At 36.2% G+C, this 21,022-nt stretch overlaps 1 protein-coding gene across 1 annotated transcript in view; it reads right to left on the bottom strand.

The window, feature by feature from the left end:
* The window catches only part of VWA8 (von Willebrand factor A domain containing 8), a 178,474-nt gene that overhangs the window by 32,830 nt on the left and 124,622 nt on the right, over nucleotides 1-21,022 (bottom strand). Inside the window, exons 30-37 of the mRNA XM_056484352.1 lie at nucleotides 19,075-19,191; nucleotides 18,547-18,611; nucleotides 18,322-18,447; nucleotides 17,586-17,695; nucleotides 15,400-15,554; nucleotides 13,484-13,685; nucleotides 7,258-7,339; nucleotides 5,683-5,887 (exon numbers count right to left, since the gene is read on the bottom strand). Of these exons, the coding sequence (XP_056340327.1) occupies nucleotides 5,683-5,887; nucleotides 7,258-7,339; nucleotides 13,484-13,685; nucleotides 15,400-15,554; nucleotides 17,586-17,695; nucleotides 18,322-18,447; nucleotides 18,547-18,611; nucleotides 19,075-19,191 (1,062 nt within the window). The remainder of the gene's footprint in view (nucleotides 1-5,682; nucleotides 5,888-7,257; nucleotides 7,340-13,483; nucleotides 13,686-15,399; nucleotides 15,555-17,585; nucleotides 17,696-18,321; nucleotides 18,448-18,546; nucleotides 18,612-19,074; nucleotides 19,192-21,022) is intronic.

Raw genomic sequence — 21,022 nt, 5'->3', positions numbered from 1 at the left:
CCCATACTCAGGTGCCTTCGTTCAAGGGCTGGTACACAGCCACTAGCCCTCAGCTGAATAAATTATATGGTCTGGGAAGAGGTCACAGAACTAAACTGTGGATTTGGGGCTCATGGATCTCAGAACTGGAAACGCTATCAAACTATACCTTGGAATCCACCTACTGACTAGATAACTCTGCAATCTGCAGTATTTCAAGATTTTCAGAATCCTGTGCAGATCTGCAGAATATGGTTATTACAAACTTACAGGAACACACCACTGCATGCGTTTCTCATCATTTATGGGGTTTGCACCAACAGTATTTATAAGCTGAGGAAAATCACTGTTATTAGCCCACTGATGCCCTCATGTGGTCAGCAGACCAAGTCTGCTTGGTGCAAAGTAGAAAATAAGAGAACGGGAGAGGGTGGTGGGGAGAAGAACGGGCCACCCTTGCCAAAGGTCATGCTTTTGTTTCCATTAAAGAATTGCAGCTTTGCCCAGTTCTGTCTTAACATAAGGAAACATAAGGGAAAAGCTGGATTTTTGTTACATTATAAAGTACAGTGTAACTTTTAAAAAAGGGAGTAAAGCCCTAATCAGTATAGATTAGAGTAGATTCTGAGCAGTAAACATAAGCAAGTTGGAATCACTGAAACTCCAGAATCAATTACTCTTTAAATAAACATCCAATCTAAAAAATCAAATTTCATCAGGTGAACTCGCATTAACCTGAACTTTAAAGTAGAGCTTCAAGAAAATAACAAGAGAAAAAAATGATGCATTCAATAAAATAAAAAAGTATTAAGGGGTGAATACTTCATGTAGAGTTCTATATGATTAGCTGCATGGAATACAAAGGGAATAAATGAGGCTATTCAAGGAAGGGAGTAAGATGATCACTATCCAAATCGACTTTCAATTCTTGCTCATTATGAAATACAGTCCCTGTGGGACTGGCTGCCTGCAAAGCTGTGATGACCTCTTCAGGTAATTCTAACTCAAGAAAACCATGTCTAGGCATGACAACTGGGGAAAAAAATGAGCACGTGTGTGTTTGTCTGCAAATATATACATGTACCTGTGTGTGAATAAATATTGTACACACATTCAGCTACATTTGCACACCCCTCACCTTATTTAATGTGCTTGGCCTTCTTTTAACTTTAACAGTAAATGTAAAACTCCTGGCATTATGAATACATCAAGAATGTACTCAACTTTGACTCCAGTTGAACCTTTATGTCAGGTGAAGCCACAAAAGCAAAGTGAGGAAAAAATGGGAGAAAACATTTCCATGCTGATCCGTTTCTTTGGAAGGGCCTGGTTTAACACTAAGGTGTCAGTGTCTCTCTCAAACACTTCCTTTGGACTGACACCTACAAATAAAAATATGATTTTTTAAGCCGAATGTTGCCATCAGTTTACAAATTAGAGAGCTGGGATGATGTAGGTGTTGTATTATTCAGGTTCTACATAGCTCACAGGTAAATGTACTTTATCAGTTTTTAAACAGCTGGTGCCCATACAATTCACATGTGCTATATCTTTGCTCTGCTCAGTCCTACACTATGTGATCCTGACATCATACTGGCTGAACCTGCATCATCTAGGAAACTCATCTGAGTTTCCCAGAGTTATAGGAGACATAATCTGGGTCAAATGTTATAGCTTTTTAAGTTTCTGAGGAAAAACACACAGAACACTTATGTTAGAGTGGGGTTCTGCCATAAGCCAAAGAGACATGAGCAATATCCATCCTTGAAGAAGAAGTGTACTGTAGAACAAGCGAGCCTTGATCTTTAAGACCTGGGATATACCAGGAAATTGTGACCCTGTTTTAGGACAGCAGAAAGATAGGAAAATGCAAAGAAGTCTCTTTTCTCCCTTGCTAACTATTCACTTAGATGTAAATATGAATTAATTTCCAACTAAGTATCTGAATGCTTATAAGGAAGGCTCCTATACTAAAAATGAGAGAGAAGAGTCCATAGGAAATCAAAATAGCTACAATCACAACTACTTAACTTATTAGGCCTTTATATATAGCCACAAACACTACTGCAATTTCAAAAACCCATCTCATGCACATAGGAGATGATACTGCAGTTTCAACAAATACATTAAACAACAGACACAAAAAAAAACCCCTACCCAAATAAGCCCCTAAGAAGTCTTAGTTTACAGGAATTATTATTATTTTCTTAAATTAATCAGATCACTTCTTTGGACAATTTTGGTATTGAAATGACAGGAGACTATCCTCAGCTTCAGGATGTCACTTTGCATGATGATATTACCTAGATCAAGACTACACCTGGATTAAAAAAAATGTTGTCAATTTCATTTTGAATTCAGACACATATTAGCATAAACTAGATGACAAAGCTTTTGCAATGTTTTACTAAGTATATTTTTATGCACTCTACAGGTTTGGGTATGTCCTGGGACTTCTGAAAACAATGGCATTCTGAGTAGATAGCATGAAACATTTTGGACAGCAGTCTACAGCAGGAGAACACTAAGTGGAGTGAATACAGAACTAAACTAACTAACTTTTTGCTATAGCCACATGTAAATGCCTTGACATCTATTGAAATACCTCTAAATGATGCACCTTTTAATTATTTTTATCTAAGCATTGTACTTTATCTAAATGAGACCTACCACTAAATAGTGCTTACTGAAAGACAATATCTGAACTATATCAGAATGTTACAGTGCTGATCTATTTAATTTCCATCAATAACCCTTGCACTGCAAAAAGTAACACAAGCTTAACAAGGTCTGCCTATTGCCATGAAACTTTTAGGGCAAGATTTTAAAAATAAATTGTCCTTCAAATCCTCTTCAGGAATTTGATAATGAAGTGACCTTTTTGTCAGCGACACCAAGAAGTGAAAAAGCCCAATTGCTTTTGGAGTAGAGTTCACAGCTTTAGAAAATACAGTATTTTGTTTAGATTTTGTACTTCAGATGCTCCAATTTAATCCTTTCAGAATACTGTAGTATTAGTTTCAGTTTAAAACTTCAATAAATGACAAAAAATTCTGACCTGCCTGTATAAATGCAGGCTTAGGTAAACACATACCATATTTTGATAAACTAATTTGGTAGCCTCAAGACTTCAGCAGTTTGAACTTTGCTGAGTATGTCAACAATACAAAACAAATGTTGACTGTTTTGAAGATTGCCACAAATTATATCAAGGGAGTCTAATTACTGATTACAAGTGGAACAGCTGTTTGTTTTCCTCTGTTTCATTGCTTATGAATATCCAGCCTCCTTCTCAGAGCTAACATGTTTGTGAAAGCAAAAATGCAGCCCTAGAAGATAGTACCAAGAGTTCCAACTGAAGCCTGGTTGAAGATTTGATTCCAGTTCTTTGAAACTATATTTATATTGAAAGGTCTCGAATATTTTTTTCTCTAAAGGGTCAGGAAGATTCAAAGAGTTTGTGTGTGCTTCTGCAGATCAGTGGTTCCCAACCAAATAGACAAGTCTTGGATTGGTCTAAGAACATCACCACAAAGGGATGTTTAGCTTTGCTAAGCTTTGCTTAGCCTGTCACAGTCTTGTGGGATGCAACAACAGCAGTTTTAAGGGAAGGGGAAATTGGAGGTGGGTGTGTGATATGTAGAACACTGACAATTCTCTTACAGTGAGTTTCTGCTACAAGATGATTGGGCATGATGGGTTTAGTCAAAGAACTAGAGAAACCTCATTAGACTCCAAGTTACTTAACACAAGCATGTGCACGAAATATTGCATAAAAGAAGATCATTTTCATGAATGATCAGATCAATACATGGCTGCAAAATATGTCCAGTTTTGCAAAACCAGGTATCAGGGAATACTTAGGTGCAACATTCTTAGCAAAGTAATTGTCCCTGGATTGAGAGATATGGTTCTTGCTATGTTCAGTTACACAGGGAAGTTACATGAATGTGTAATAGGATCCTTTCATTTCCAGAAATGAATGCCTTAATGAAGTACTGCTTTTATGTGTAGACCTACTGGGAAATTAAGTAGGAAAGGTGATAACCTTCCTAGCCAATTAGTGAAGTACAGAGTTTACACAGCAACTACATATCTTACTGGAGATTACATGAAATAAAAGACCTAATTTATTTCTTATTGCTCTGCCATGCCTTTGTAAACAAAGCTTCTTAGGTCTCATTATCTCTCCATTCAAAGCAAAAAAGTAAAGCAAGAAACAGAAGTTAGTGATAATCATGCAAGTCAGAAGATCACATAGGAGGCTTTGTTCCAGCCCTTTAGCACAAATCAAAGAGCATGTTATTTCAGTTCTGACAAATCACTGGTTTGAAACAGAAAAAAAAGATATTCTAAGGAGACTTTACCCTGGAGTGTGCCTAGTAGTGAGGCAGGCTATCAGTGGAGAGAAATTCTACAGCAGATTTTGAAAACTGCTTTGACTGTGGGAAAACTTCTTAGCCTTCTCTAAAATGGCTACTTGAGATTTCTAGTTAAATGACTTAAATTTTCTCATAGCATGTACTTTCCAAGTCAGTATTGTCAAATAATTTGTTGGCTATTATTGAAAATACAGTAATATTGTTGAATAAAATAACAAGATATTAAAAAAAAAAAAAAAAAGGAAAAATGAAAAAATAGCTATTAAAACTAGTTAAACTCCCTGGGCTGGTGGAAACCGACTATATCTGACCATAAGATGGTGCTAGTGCTACTGCACTGGCAATGAACATGGCACTGGCAAAGCCACAAGTGTGGAGTACTAAGGTGCTACTGGAAAACAGCTCCCTTTTCTCATGACTTTTATGAATGGCATTTGCTGAGGTCCAGTAACAAGAGCAATTCTTGCCCAAGTCTCTGTAACCACAAAACATTTTGTAGAAAGGGAGCTAAGAGTGGGAAAAGAAGTAAAAGATATTTTGGCCTAATACATCTCACAAAAAACCCCAACCAAAACCAGAGAGACATCTAATTAAGAATAGACTCATTCTATTTCCCCATTCTAATTAAAGATGCAACAGTCCTGAACAGTCCTGAATGTTCCCTCTGTGTTGCAATGGTGATCACACATATTAGCCCATACATTAACACTCACATAAACATATATACATACATACACACAAACCATACATGTATCTGCTGTGTATTTTCAGCACTTATCTAAACATTCCACATGAGAACATGGCTGTATGGAGATCCTTGCAACTCTGCTCAGCTGGGAAAATTATTAAGATTAGCCGAAGGCTCTACTGTGAATTCAAGGTACTTTTCACCTAGGTTTCAAGTTTATTTTTCAAAGTAAAACCCCAATATTTTTTCTTCCCAAGAATCTGAACTCTGGAGAAGCATATAATTTTCTTAAAAATTAATTTCATTATTCTACATTCTGGAAGTTACAGTTAAAAATCAGTAGGAGATAAAGAATTTATTTGCATTTAATTGCACTGGAATTTGGCAAAAATACAAACAGTGTAAGACAAAGAGTCTGCCAGTAACCATAATTACAGGGGTTACAAAATGTTTTTAAATTAAGCTACTGTGCCTCTTTTTTTCAGGGAAGAAGTCCATCAATTTTTTCTAACAGGTGCACTTCTACTTCACAGTGTTTTTCAACACAGCTCTCCCCTCAACTCCTTTCCCAGCTGAAAACTCATCCATAGCTCCTTTTGTTACATTTTCCAGTTCAGCTTTGTGAAGTCCTACCTGCACAGGACGACCATCTTCTTGGCCAATCATGTTCCTCCACTCCTGCAGTGACTGCTGGAGGTTTTCCAGCCCAGTTTCCCAAAGCCTCACACCTCCTCCCATGTCCACAGTAACCAAACCCACTTTGCCCAGCGGTGCCAGCAGGGCATCAGCATCTGAGATCTTAGAGAGCCAAGATGTATACGGAGAGAGAGACTGTGAACTGAAAAACAAGAATTAATGTGATTTTTCTCAAAGCTGCAATTAAAAGGGGATGAGTATTTCTGCAGTTAAGGCGACAATTAAATGAAATTACATCCTCATTTCCTGAGAGACTAATGCCCTGTGGACCCCCTATTTTAACTGAAACATTCCCCCTACTGAAACTGGACATAACCAAAAGGCATCTGACTGTATAAGAAGCAGTATAAAGGACCAGGCTGAAAGTTAATATGCTGCCAAAACCACTGCTGTTGTTTAGATACACTACTGTTTCTAATCTATCTAAAAGTAGTCCATCTTTAGAAAAAAAACCAAACCTATTATTAAGAATATAAAAAATGTAAAAAGATGCTTCAGAAAAATGTAAAACTAAAAAAGAAATATAGAGAACATGATCCAAGCACTGAGGAAAATATATTTCCATTAACTGAGTAACTCCTTTCTCTAGAGCTTTAATAAAATATTAAGACTTAAATACTCATTTAACAATGACACAGCTTTATTTTTTAAATTTAAATTTAAATTTTTTAAATTTAAATTTTTTCCCCAGATTATTAATGAACCAAGATGAATTTAAATAAGTATTGCCAAAACCAACATCAAATGAAGAGAATAAAAAAATAATTATTTGTGTGTTTCATACATGTGCTATTTAAGTATGCAAAGTGGAAAGAGTGCCATTTAAAATAAAAATCTTTATTACTATCATTACATTAGAAAATGACAATTTGGGACCAAAATATACCTTTATACAATAAAACATTTGCAAACACTCTCTACAGTTGTGAGAGACAGATGTTAAAACCACACAGAAGCCATAGAATCTGGCTATTTTAATTTATCATACAAGATATTTGTGTATCATGCAAGATATTTGGGAATGTGTACTTTCCAAAGGGAGATCCACAGAAAAGCTCAAGCTATTTTCAAAGTGAGCTTTATATTGGACCAGAACTTGATTCCCAGTTTCCTAACACCTAGCACTGGATCATTTTGCCTGTCTTTCCCAGATCCTAAAGACAGAGAAAAAGGAAAAGAAAATAAAGACTGCAAACCATAATGAAAGAGGGTTGAGAATAAAGTAGATGGAAGAGGAGGAAGGAACAAAGGAAATGAAAATCAGAAGATAAGGCTACCTTTTAAATTAATTAATACTAATTAATTGCTACATTTTCATCAGCAGTACCTAGTAAAAACAGATACATAATGTTATAAAAATATACTACAATGTCAGCAGAATTTTACGCTAGGTATGAATTAGTCTTACTTTTCACATCAAAAGAAATATTTACTTATCCTGTAACAATAGACACTAAATTCTCTTTGCTCTTCTTCTAAAATGACAGTGCTCCAATCAATAAAATCAGTTACCTAGGAATTGCAATGTATTTGACTTTCTTTGAATTAAGATCTGTCACTTCCAAGTATCCAGCAGCTAGTGGAGGAGTGACATCTGAAAACAAACAAACATGTTATTTTCCAGCTGCATGATTAACTGGTTATTACATTTGCATTTAGCAGATTAAATTTAAGCATTTTATTATACAGTACCTGTCAGAAAATGATATGCTTTCATATTCAATACAGGAATATAACTTGCAAATAAGGAATTGTTTTATTATTATGATAGTGAGTAATCAGATAGTCACAGTTACAAAAGAACAATGTATTTGTATGGCAAATGTCAAAATTGCACACAAATATAGCACTGCTCACAAAAGCACTATTCAAGCATTACTGCAATCCCTAACTCACTGTTTTGATCTGTCACTGAAGAGAATGTCAGCTGTATATCTGACTTTAAAAGCATATTGAGGAACACATTTCAAATCATTGTATTTATGACTTCCACTTGGAAACTTCTCAATAATACTAAGCTAAACACTATTCCCTGGAATTGAACCACTCTTTTTGGAGGCAGATTCTTGGTATGCAAAGATTTTATAACTTACAGGCCCCAGGCTATTAAGCATTAAATATTCTGTTTATGGACAATTTAATGAATACAGCTAATATATAGTCCTTCCTTCAGAAAAAAATTTGTGTTTATGTGCCTACACTGGCTTTTGCCAACTTACAAGTACACTGTGCCTGGCTCAGAAGTGGCTCCCGGTTAGCAGCTGACTTTCATCTGGTGGAGTAAAGTGATGCAGTTTTTCAGAAAAGAAACCACAAGACTGAAACACACTGCCCAGTATGGACACAAAATGTCATTGTCACAAGGTGAAAACAAGTCTAGATTTTACTCTGAAACAACATATCTTCCACTTCCTTGCAATGATGGAGCCTGACCTTACCTGCAGAAGCGTTCAGGCTTGCATAGAGCACACACAGAAAAGACCAGTAAGATCAGCAGCACAAGGAGATCTAATATTCGAAGGAGCACACAGAATAACTCACAGTGACACTTTATGCAGATTCAGTTTATATATCTATAATACACATGCCTACAGCAGCATGTCTATTGACTTTACTCATCTTCATAAAAATGGGAATATCAAACACATCAGAATCAGGGGAAAAAGATCTGGAAAAATGAAGGTAGAATTTTTTACTGTTTTAAAATGTGCTCTCTTTTTTGTTAGTAATGAAGAATAAGATACACATTAAAAATTCTGATGAAGATCTAGAACAAGGGCAGATACTGAACTAGAAAGGGTAGAACTGTGGGATAAGAGTTGAAAATTAAGTTAATAAATTAGAGAAAGAACAAAAATAAAACAAATTCAAGACAATAAAAAGACAAAGGATTGCAGAGAAGGAAGTGGACAAAAAGGCAATCAAATGTTTAAATGCTACACAAGAACTGCTGGCTAGCTCCCAGAAATGCAGTCAAGAATCTTGATGATGAAACATGAACATCAGACATGAACAAGTGCAGTTTGTTCTTTTGTCAAAGCTTGACCAAGAAGAACAGCTATGCACAGCTCCAGACATCAAACTTTAGGAAAACAGACACAATGTTCAGCTCTGGGCTCCTCAGAACAGAGACATGGAGCTCCTGAAGTGGGTCCAGTGCAGGGCTATGAAGATGAAGAGGAGATTGGAACAACTCTCTTATAGGAAAGGGTGAGGGACCAGAGCCTGCTTAGCTTCAAGGAAAGAAAACTGAGAAGTGACTCCATCAATGTCTGTCAGTATCTAAAGGAAGGGTGTTAGAGGATGGACCAGGCTCTGCTCTGTGGCACCAAGCAACGGGACAAGAGGCAACAGACAGAAAATAACACACAGAAAGTTGCACCTGAACATGAGAAAAGAACTTCTTTACTGTGATGATGGAGCAGTGGAACTGGATTCCCAGAGAGGCTGTAGAATTTCCTTCCCTGGGGAGGATTGTGTTTGGACACAATCCTGAGTAACATACTCTAGAGGACCCTGCTGAGCACGGAGATGGGATCAGATGACCTCAAGTGGTCCCTTCCAAATTACCCATTCTGTAATTCTGTGACATGAAAGAGTCCTGAGAATGACAAGGCAGTCAGAACAGATGGATTATACAGACAAATGCCAGGATTTTTTTTTTATATAAACAAAGATTTTTTTTAAAAAACACATCAAATCCTATTGAGAAGATCATTATAAAGAGAGCAATATCACCCTGAGTGAAGGTGACATGAGGTAGTCAGTTTTGTTTACAGAAAGATGGATACCATGAAAAGCTTTTCTCATACAAACAGAATGAGGCAATGCAATAGGCCAATTGTTTGACAAAAATCAGTTAAGAAGAGACTACACATGTCATCCTGCCCCTATATAAAGAGATGGACCAGATGATGTGTCAAGGCTATTTTGGTAACACTGTGTGCTACACCACATGTTCCAGTTACTGTCATACTTACAAAGACACACACTCAGTAATAGGCTGTTATTTTATGTTAATCTATAGAAAGTGCTGAGAATCCAAGTAAATATTTGATCTCAAGTAGTCCCTCATCTCTACATTAATTCTTCTTTGTTGGATTTTGCCATGATCTCTTGTCTGAGTTTATATTTTGTATCCATACATCTATTTGGCAGTCTTTGGGGAAATTATTACTTGTTATAATTTATTTTAAAATATAACTATAATTTGGTTTACAGTTCCAATAAAACATATAGGCAATTATTTCTTTGCTTATTATTCCTGAAACAGCTTCAGTAATACATATTGGAGTATGCTAGAGTTTGGCTGAGTACTTTGAATTATTAATAGAAATGGAAGGCTGTATGCCAGAGCTGACCAATTGTCCCAGAAGATGAGAAAGAAAATCTGACAGATATGAAAACAAAATCAAAAATATAAAACAACTTCTCAAAGGCAACAGAAGACAATAGGGCAAGAACTTCCAGGGTCTGACACATAATTGATTTCACGTAGCAAGATGCTTTTACCATGTCCCAGGGAAGGATACAACTTTCATAGGTAAGTAACTAAGGGTTTCCAATACAGAAAAAATGGAGCACAATTAGGAATAAGCAAGATTGAATTTCAAGGGACCAAGACTGTTAAGCAGAAATTGGTAGCAGTTAAATGTGTATCCAATCAAATATTCTGTCAATTAGTGAGACTGAGAGGCAAACTCCAGAAGAAACAACAGCCCAGTAGAGAAGGTTGCAAGAATAGAATCTCAAATGGGCATCATAAGGGCTACTACCTTATTATGTCACCTTCCAAGTGAGCACAAAGTCACATGCTTCTCTTTTTCTGTCTTCCCTTTTTCACTTGGAAATATTTTTCATGTGTGCCATAATAAGGGCAATACTAGATCCCTCAAATCTAGTATCCTGTCTCCAGGAGTAGTTAGATGCTTGAAATGTGTAAGAACAGACAAGTGCACATGGTATTTTCCTCAAGCCACCAACAACTTCCAAGGGGCTGTTTTCCACATCTCCATGCCATATGTGTTTTTGTGGAACTCTACCATATGTTCCTTTCCTGATCTTGTCTTCACACGTTGGAGGGTTGGCCAATACAATCTTGCTCATCCTTGTTGTCTTTTTTTGAACTTATGGCAGTTCAGGCTCTACCCACCTCGAGATGGAGAACCAAAACTGAACAGTGTTAAGGACATGCGGATTTGTATAACAGCAAAAAGAGGTTCTCTGCTTTTTTCTGTTTCTTCCCTAGTAATTATTAACATTTGATTTGCTTTTTACAAGTGCTCCTGAGCTTTGAACTGCTATCTTAATGAAACCCTCTATTGTGAAAGCAAAAAAATGCTAGTAAGATTTCTCTTCACGCCCATCTTATTTGATGTAGAATTAGGATTTTTTCTTTCTCCTATCTCCTACAAATTAATCCATATTGAATTTCACCTGTTATCTCTATCACATTCAGAATTGTAGTCCTTCTCATAATTCTTCATGGTAAATCCTTCCTACCATGAATAATAACTACTATCATCAGCACCATTACTTCAGTGTTAATTAGTTTTTCAATTTTTTTCATGACGTGCTGTGTAGCACAGGTTGCCATAGGATTTTCCTCATAGCTCCTCCTCCACTAGAAAATCCAGCCATTAACTGATAAATGGAAATGTCTTGAAAAAGTCCTGAAAAAGGCCATGGTACAGAAAACCTAGAATCTTGCTTAGGTCCTATCTAATTGAATCAGTAAGGTTATATTAAACACGATTCAGTTAAAATTAGTCTTTGTAATTCTTAAATTAAAACATCATTCAGAAAAGAAAAATCAATGATAACGATCTTCAAGGCATGAAATCTTTCAATATAAATATGGCCATAAAACACTGTACAAACCTCATACAACTTTCTATACATTTAAAGCTATCAATCTCTATTCATAAATATATTTCATCACAGCTGAGAAAAAAAAATAAACTGCTGAGTCAGACAGAAGCCAATTCTTAGACTGATAACATGCTCAGGTTACTGGTATCCTGGATTCATGAAGAATGACCCCTGGTTTTTAATTATAATAATTTAGCAATACAATGTGTTACATAGCAGAGCAACTTAAAAGGCTTTTAGAAATAGCAGTCAAGATCTCAATTTAGGTATCTTTTGGAAGCACTGAGAGAAGATACCTCCCTCACTCCTAAATTAGCAAACTATTTTTAACTACTTTTAACAAAAGCTCAGAAGATTTACCTTCTAAAATATCTACTTCAGATTCAGATTGGGCTTTTTTTTTTTTTTTTCTGCAAAGGCCTGAAAGAAAGTGGCCCAGTCTGACCCTTCTGCAATTTATGAATTATGAGAAGATTCAGCCTCAATTTGTATAATTAGTTCCAAGATTTTAACTCCAAGTAACTTTATTAAATTTAATATTTTTAATAGGTAATCTTTCCTTCAGTTACAAAAGCAGGTAACTGAAGTTTTCTACCTTGTTGATATCCTTGACTTGGCTTCTTTAGTTAAGTAAATGTTTTAACCTCTTGGTAATAAATAAAAGAGTTTCTCTACATAGGGAAGTTGATCTGTGTTAAATGAGGACAGGGAGATTAGATCATTCATTCTGTTTGAATTAATTTGGAATAAAATGTTTATTCTGGGACAGAGAATTCACACAGAGACTAAATCAGGAATAGCTTCTTGTGCAGATGAAACCCAGCCATTCTACCATATGCAAATATTCTGGGCATTTTCTCTTTTGATAGTGAACTTTAGAGATTCCTAAAGGTAATTAATGTGAAACTCACAAATGCTTTTATTTAGCACTAACTGGTATATTTTTAGGAATTGGATGAAGAAGCTAAAGTTATAATGATAACAGAAAGCTTGGCATAGCAGCACAAAAATGTCTGAAGATCTGTAGTCTACACCTGCTTATTAGTGTCAAAACGGAGAATGGTTTAGCTGCATGTGAAAGTCGTTCATGCACCATTCTCTTGGACAGGAGAAGAATTAAATAGTCTGGGTCTCTTCAGATTGTAGAGAAAGGTGATGGTTAAGGTGAAGGCAGAACTGTTACTCTCCCAAGCCTGCAATGCTAGAATAAGGGGCATTGGATAAACCTGTTAAGAGATCAGTTGATCACAAAAAATCATGAACTTGTGAGTTTGCTGCGGAGATGCACAGATTCAAAGAGGCACCAGATAACCTTGTAGACAACACTGCCATAAAAGAAGATTTAAAGCCTGAGGAAGGGGTGCCCTCTGCAACATCCCCAGCAAAACAAGTGCAAATATTGAGAAAGTATGAAGAGGAAGACAAAGAAGTGGACAGGCTCACGTGCATTTCCAAAATAACCTCTCCTGTTGCCCCTGCTGGGGATAGAATTCTGAGTTAGTCATACAACAGGTTTATCACTGCATCTCTGTATGATGCTGAGCATAAGCTGGAAATATTAGTGAAGGCCAATTGCTGAACTGGAATGATCATAATCTATTCCTTGGTTTCCTCTGCAGACAGAGGGAAATCCCATCTACTGAGATATCCACAGTGTAGAAACCCTGTTAATTCCTCAGAAGTATAATTCGGCATGCTAGTAAGATTAAAATTAATTTTAAAACAAAGTACAACTACACTCATTCCTTCTCAAGTACTTGCTCTGTAACTATTTAAGAACATTCTGGAAAAATTAATGGGTGATAGCAGATTACAAAACAAAACAAAACAAAAAAGTGTGCTGCAGCACAAGTATAAGAACCTCTACCTTTTGGGTAAATATCCTTCAGAGGCACATCTCCAGGTGCTAAAATTCTGACTATTTGATTAGAAGCCAATAAAGTAACACAATTGGTTTGTTTTGCAGCTCCTGTTTTCCTCTGGGCTCCATAATAAAGTGGATCAGAAGGAGAAGCACGTTTGTGACTCAGAGAGGAGTTTCTTTTCCAGCTATACACTTCACTGGGAGACTGCAAAAGAGAAGGTGTCTACTGAAGAAAACATTACTATTATTAAATCTAAGAACAAACACTTCTTGATAAGTTCCACTTCTTATTTAATTTCACATAAAATGTGGCTATTGTGGTTACATCTTATGCTACCACATGTCAATGAAAGACCCAGATTATTTTGTCAACAAAAACTCCTATAGGTGTGAAAACTTACAAACCATCTACATGAGTTTTAGGCATCAAGATGCTCTGAAGATCCAAAGTTGAATCAACTTTTTTTTTTTTAATTGAACCAGGAACAAAAAACATTGAAATAACGTATTTTGGAATCAAATGATCTAAAAACTGTTAGGTTTCCACTAATATAGATAAATACAAACAGATATTTCAGTAATAAATTCAAAGCTAAGCAATAAGGCTGGAACTTAGCTCCAGGTTCAGAGATTTAAGTGTATGTCTCCACATGAAAGCCATTGGCTTCATCTCCCACTATGGTTGAAGAACCTGGTGAAAAAAATCATCTTTAAGGTCTCAGTGTTTGGTAAACTGAACAATTCTACTACATATAAGAGCTCAGATACCTTGTTCATATTAAACACCTACACCACCAGCACTAAACACGAATCTGAAGTTTTGCCCCATCACTCTTACACCCACCCTTAGTAGTTCCTCTTTGAAATTCACATGGATATCTAAAACTGTCTATGAAAAAAGATGGTACATTGCTCTAAATCAGGCAGAGCCAAAAGTGCTTCACCCCTTGCATTGGTGTGTTAGCATGGAAGAGTGCAGCTTCTTTACTACTCCCTCCTCTAGACCACCTCCCTTTCCCAGCAATAAACTCACATGTATTGTAAGTACTATGAAAAGCTTGAATAAACCATCTGGTAATATAAAACCAAGAAAAACTCAAAAGCTAATTGCAAAGACTGTCCTATTGACAAGAACATATTTTTGAATCATTTTGGATTGCAAAGAATTTTCTTCTGCCATTCAGCTTTCCCAAAATGCATGTCTGTTAACAGTTATATTTACTAATTTGCCCCAATTTATCAAATAAACATGACATACAATTATTTATTCCATAATCATTATCCTTTTTATGTACCATTAGGCAGCAAATATAAAAAAAAGTCCAAAGAATTAAACATACTGCTTGTATTTTCCCTGTATTTGTCTTTACTCCTTGCAACAGCCCTAGTCATTAAACTGCAAAGTTTCACTTTCTTTTCTGGTCCTTTTCTAACTGTGTCATGGCAGTGAGCACACTTACATGCAGTATTTACACTTAGATACATTATTCAGTAGTGAAGAGGTTTTATAGCTTTGTTATAATTTTCTGTATCTTTTTTTCTTTTTCCTTATCTAGTCTTGCTACCTGCTGCACACTGGGCAAGAAGTTCACACTTATCCTTTTTCTCAGAGGTTATGCTTAATTAAAAAAACTGTAAAAACACATTATTTAAAAAATATTACTCTAGCCAGCATTGTAAAGAGCTTACAAAAAATGAATTCTGTCTGTGCTAGACATTGTATTGTCCCACTTCATATTACCTAAAAAAGCACTGACAGCCCTCTAGATTAGACTACTATAAAAAATGGTGTACACTACATGAATTTTTCCCTTGCTGTCATTCCCTTCTTTCCAAATCATTTGGTAAACAGGTACTTAATGAGTTACAGAATAAATGAGACTATATTATTTAATTGTAAAATAACGCTGAGTATTTACCAAGAGGTCTGGGAAACCAACAACAATAGTAGCATAATTATGCTCATCTGAGAAGATCCTGTTGGGGGAGCTGATCTTTTGTCCCACAGCTGCACTGAGGTTTTCAGAAGATAGCTGGTCAGTTGAAACTGCTTGAGGCACACACAGTTCTGACACTAAACAGGATAAAATTAAACAAAATGAAAGTCATTACATCCAGATGTGCAATAGGAAACAATATTAACTGTAAGAGTGCTGAGCACTGAACATTGGCTATTACTTTGAGCATAAAATTACTAAATAGCAGAAGATCTGATTATACTATACTGTAACACAGAGGAGAAGGAAGTAATCCTATTTTTGTAAAGTCAAGTACTTAAAATCAGGAAATACTTGCTTTGTAGCTGCTTATACCACTTAATTTTGCCTTCTACCATACAAATGAGGCAGGAAGCCTATGGAATAGAACAGAACATTATGTGATCTCATTGAAAATTGTTATAATGCAAATGCACCAAAAGGCAAAACATAGGTTTGCACAGGTAAGTGTCAACGTGACATTTCTTGGTGACTCTCTTGCTATCTTTGCAATTTAAATAATGTTGTTTGTAATGCATTTCTGTTAAAATAATGGTCTGGTTTTCTTCGTCTTTAAGCTAAGAAAAATTAAATTTTATTCTGTGCATCTGTTAGAGCCCTTTACCCTGCCTCAAATTATCAACACAGTCAGAATCTGCTATCTTTAGCTCTACACTGTTTCCACTTTGATGGGCATAAGACTGTCTTGTTTACATGGCAGTGGGAGAAAATGTGTCCTCCCTCAAAGGATAAGTAGTCTGGGTCAGCAGTAAACCCACACCAGTCTACCTTTTTTTAGTCCTCCCGCCACAGATTCTGCCTCAAAGAAAATGAACAGGCTGAAGATGTTACATTTGGGGTTTGCTGGATGATTTGGAAAAAGGTAGACAGGGGATATGATAACATTTCAGACTGGAAGAGAAGAAACAAGATAACAAAGGATAAAAATAGCACAGAAAGCATGCAGCAATAAACTGCACACAAATACTCTGAGACTGGAAATTATAATAACATTTCTATCCATCTGAGGGATGATACTCCAGAATGGTTTCTAAATAAGGTAGTAAGAGGAAGGAAACCACTGTGCTCTGATAGCACTTGATAAGTTGGTAGAGTAAACTGTACAAGAATTAAAAAGGATTCTGGATATTTAGGCTATGGTTAGTTTTTGGTATCCACCTGGTTGCTGTTTATGTAAACGAAGCCCCATTATTCTTCAATAATATTTGTTTGTACCATGTTTACACTGTGTTAATCTAATTTTTCTTATTTATGCTAGCCACAAGAACCAGAGCAAAACTTGTTCCTTCTTTAAGAGATATAAAGTGGTTTCTCTATTTGTTTCCTCTGTCTCTCTGATACATAATGACCAAAACCTATGAACTGTTAGGTGGGATGCACATGCACTTCCAGTCTTATTAAACCAAGTGGACTAAAGGTTTTGTGCACTGTGATCAAACACTCAGATTGAAAATGCTATCAGATTTGAAGATAGACAGATCTTACCAGGCAGAATGTTAACCATTGCAGATTTCTTTCTTACTGTAAGGAAAGACATACCTCAATGCCTGGCACCCCATCTGGGAATTTTACTGATCAAATGCCCCCTATCTTTTAACACAAGTGTGATGGCCCCAATGGTCTCCTGCATGCTATCAACAAAACTACAGGAACTGTGACTTCTGCTCCGTTTTAACAGCAGGTGTTTGCATTTTTCTAAGGGTCAGGAAATGTTTTCTAGCTCATCTGAGTTGAGCAGCAGACCTGCAACAGTCTACAGCCTGGAACCATTAGTATATTTGTTCCCTTCTATTCCTGTTCTAATTCCTGCCTAGTCATCTTTCCTCCTTTTCCGTTCTACATGCTTGTCTGTTTGCTGAAAGTCCATGACTGAGGGTCTTGAATGCTACAATGAAACAAAAATGCTTTACTCAAACAACTTGAAATTTGAGCATGGAATGTGCCATGCCTTGAGAAAAGTTGTTATTCTTAACCAAACATGATAAGGGAGCAAAAACAGAATCAGAAAGATGGTTACTCAGACCTTTAAAGAGTCTTGTTTGTTCAGCTGCAAACAGAAATGACAGAAAGAACAATAAAAAGGAACTAGCCAAGCCTGCATTCAGTACCTGCTGTTAAGCCAAATCCCATGTCAGCTGGCTCTTCACTCAATGCATGCAGCTGGCAAACCTCATTGTCTTGAGCTTCCATATGGGCACGCTTGGTTAAAAGAAATTTCCTGTAAAAAATACACATTTATAATAATTCCTGATTATACTTGTCACTCTAAACAGGACTTTTATCTTCTGAAACAGTGAAAACATTCTACATTTTTATAAACAAGGTTATCAACACCTTTTGCTAAAATAAATATAATTTCCCAAACATCTGTAAGATAGGAAAGGGTAGGCCAGCAACTGACAGATTTGTCTTCTGGTAACTATTTACACACTTTCATTTGCTCTGCATTTATAAAAATGAGGCAGCAGAGAAACATTGCTTTCATGCAATCATGAAAGTAAAGGAAGCAAGCACTAACTCTGGACAACATGTCTGTATTTCCAGAGATAGGTCCACCAACATTCTGATTTCTAAAGACCAATATCACCTCAGTAAAATTAATATTAACACATATATAATCAAAGCTAGTCTAGACTTTCAGAAGCTGGAATATCCTCTTAACTACCTACTCTAAAAGTCTACCTGCATTTTCACCACAGCAAATCTGCATCTTAAACATCCACTTTTTAAGTCCAGCCAGTCTCACAAACAGAAAAAACAAGTTTGAGACCAGGTGTGAAACTCCTGAATACAAATGAAACACAAATAATAAATAATGCCATCAAGAAAACTAGGTGAACTAACTTATTTGTTTCGTTTTCCACCAAGAGCCACCGGTCTTCAGCCACCAGGAAAACAGCTTTCAGACTGATTGGAAGTGAGATGGTGTGAGTTTGACCCTCCAATACATCCAGTACAATGAGGCGGTTTCTATAAAATTGGAAGCCAAGAAAAGAATAATCAGATAGGGATATACACAAGGAGATCTGATATAAATCAATTGAATACAAGGGCATAATTTACTCTCACCCTGTTTCTTTGTAGAACACCAGCCAGTTTTTGTGTGAAAACTCTCGGCACATTTTGTAGCTGCTCTGTATAAAAATCCATCATAGGACAATTAGTGTTTGTTAGATTTGCCCCAGTGAGTTTCCCTGACTCCTCTGAAAGTATACTAGTTTTTTTCCTTTATTTAGAAGAATCCACAGCTTTAATTACCTCTCAAATGCTATCTAGCTTGTCTTGTTCCTAGTTATTAATTGTATCATAACTGAGCTCATTATTTTGGACATAATTAATTGTAACAAAATGTTCCATTATTTCCAGTTCTAGCCCTAAAAAGGGATAAAGACACATCTTCAGAAAATTTATTTATATTTTTTATATCAATATTCCATAACAATGCTATTTTATGTGTAAGACATTTAAACATACATAAGAGTAAACAATTAAACACTTGGGCTGTAAAACCAGGAAAAACTTAATGATCCTGTTTTTCCAACACTGACACTTGTTTTTAAAAAACTTAGTATAATAGGGGCAGGTTCTATTCCTCACCCTCTCTTCTTTGTTGCTCCACCAAGATGTTCTCTTAGGAGAGTCTTGAGCATCTGGTGAGAGTACAAGTCGGCGAAGGGAACTGTTGCCTGTGTCCAGCAACAACACAACATTGCTCTGTAAACGAAAAGCAGATCCATGTACATCTCAAGCTCATTTAAGAGACTACAACAAATCTATCTGAAGGACTTTTGCAACTCAAGCCACTTAGAATATCTTGAAAAGATGATCTAGATTTTGTTGCGAAACGTAAACTGGATTTTCTTGGCTCATTTCAAAGTTCATAGAGAAACCGAATTGAAGAGGTTAAGTACATGCAAAAGCTGGAATGATATGACAGTTTTTCCACAGCATTTTATCTATACATCTCACATTCACTTCTGCATAACCTCTAGGAACTGGACTAGTATGGCTTACATGTTTAAGATGAAGCTACAGATGAGACATACCAATTAGTTCTGTCAATTCACTAAAATATTTCATTTCAGTTTTTATGTTTTCTTACCATTTTTCTGTTGCTTAAGTCTCACTGAAGGTGACAAACTGGTGAAAGAAGAAATGGCTTAGTGCCTTCTCTCCAAGTTCACACTCCTGATACTGTGGAGCCTATTAAATATCCCAGGGTGTGACAATCCTTCTGTGGCCTGCACTCTCTTATAAGGTCAGAGGTAGGAAAGCTGTTGGAGGGCAGCAGGACGACTCAAAAAGATGAGAGACCAGAAGCAGACAGGGATGGTGCAAATCTCCATGTATCACATGAAAATATGGTGTGCTAAATTTTGAACTTCTTCAGATTTCTCATTTGTTACTCAATGCCCAAGGGTCAACACATACTATCAAATGATGGGGGCTTTTTAAACATTTCTTTTTGCAAAGCAGTATAGCTGCTCCTAATGTGTTTAAGAATTCAAGACAATAGTCATTCAGGGACAACCTTAATTGCATAAAATGAAATTCAAAAGGTACAAAGGAGTAAGTTAATTAAGCCTTGGTTTCAATTATTTGTTTGCCATTCAAGGAAACATCCAGTTCTGCAAGGACATTAGGTTCTGTGAGGACTTACTAAAAGTAAACTGCCTACGTACAACATGTGCAATAACGCACAATAGACGTTAAGGAAGTAAAACATAAATTCCCACGAATTCCCCTAAATAAAACAAATACAAACAATCTGAGTCACAGCAGTTTTGTTCTTTTTGGGTACTCTTCATACTTTCACTAGAAATATTTTTGAGACTTGACTTTAATAATGACAGTAATTTGAAGCTAAATATGGTAAAGTATTTAAAATATTACCATGTTATTTGGAGCATTTGGGAATTTCAGTTCAAGTTCAATATTTCTAAAAAAAGAAACTTGCTTATGTGTTTCAAACTGAAATTATAGAAATATGGTTCAGGAAAAAAATAGGACATTTGCTTTGGATTTTGGTTTTTTGCCATATTTCATTTATACAATTCTGAAACAGCATTAGCCTTCCACGTGAGATAAAGAACACATACGAATCAATTACATTCTTCCACTTAATGTTAAATTTATGAGACCAGTTGGTAATATAAAAAGCTTCTCTACTCCACCCCTTTTGATGTTAATGGCTTCCTTCTGTGCTAAGTGACTGATGTATATTCTGTCTGTGTTCAAGAATAGATTTTTGCGTCACTTGTGAACACATCCAAGAGCAGCTCTGGCAACTCTTCAAGTGGGCTGGGAGAAGACACTGGAGTGCAATTCCGCTCTGTTTGTTCTTGACTGGGAGAAAAGTAACCTTTGGGTGACCTCTCGACCCCAGTGTCTGGAATTCCAAACTCTGGACAGATGCAATAACCAATTTTGTGAAGTTGTGTGCCTTTATTTTTAGTTACTGCAAAGTTTCCCTTTCCTTACTGCTGTTTTTATTTTAGCCAGCATTTTCCTCTAAAAAGTTCTTAAACCAAACAGGGCTGTGACT

This window comes from Oenanthe melanoleuca, chromosome 1, assembly GCF_029582105.1.
Source record: "Oenanthe melanoleuca isolate GR-GAL-2019-014 chromosome 1, OMel1.0, whole genome shotgun sequence".
Lineage (NCBI taxonomy): Eukaryota > Metazoa > Chordata > Aves > Passeriformes > Muscicapidae > Oenanthe > Oenanthe melanoleuca.
The sequence above is the reverse complement of the archived record's forward strand: the minus strand, read 5'-3'. Positions and strand labels throughout refer to the sequence as shown.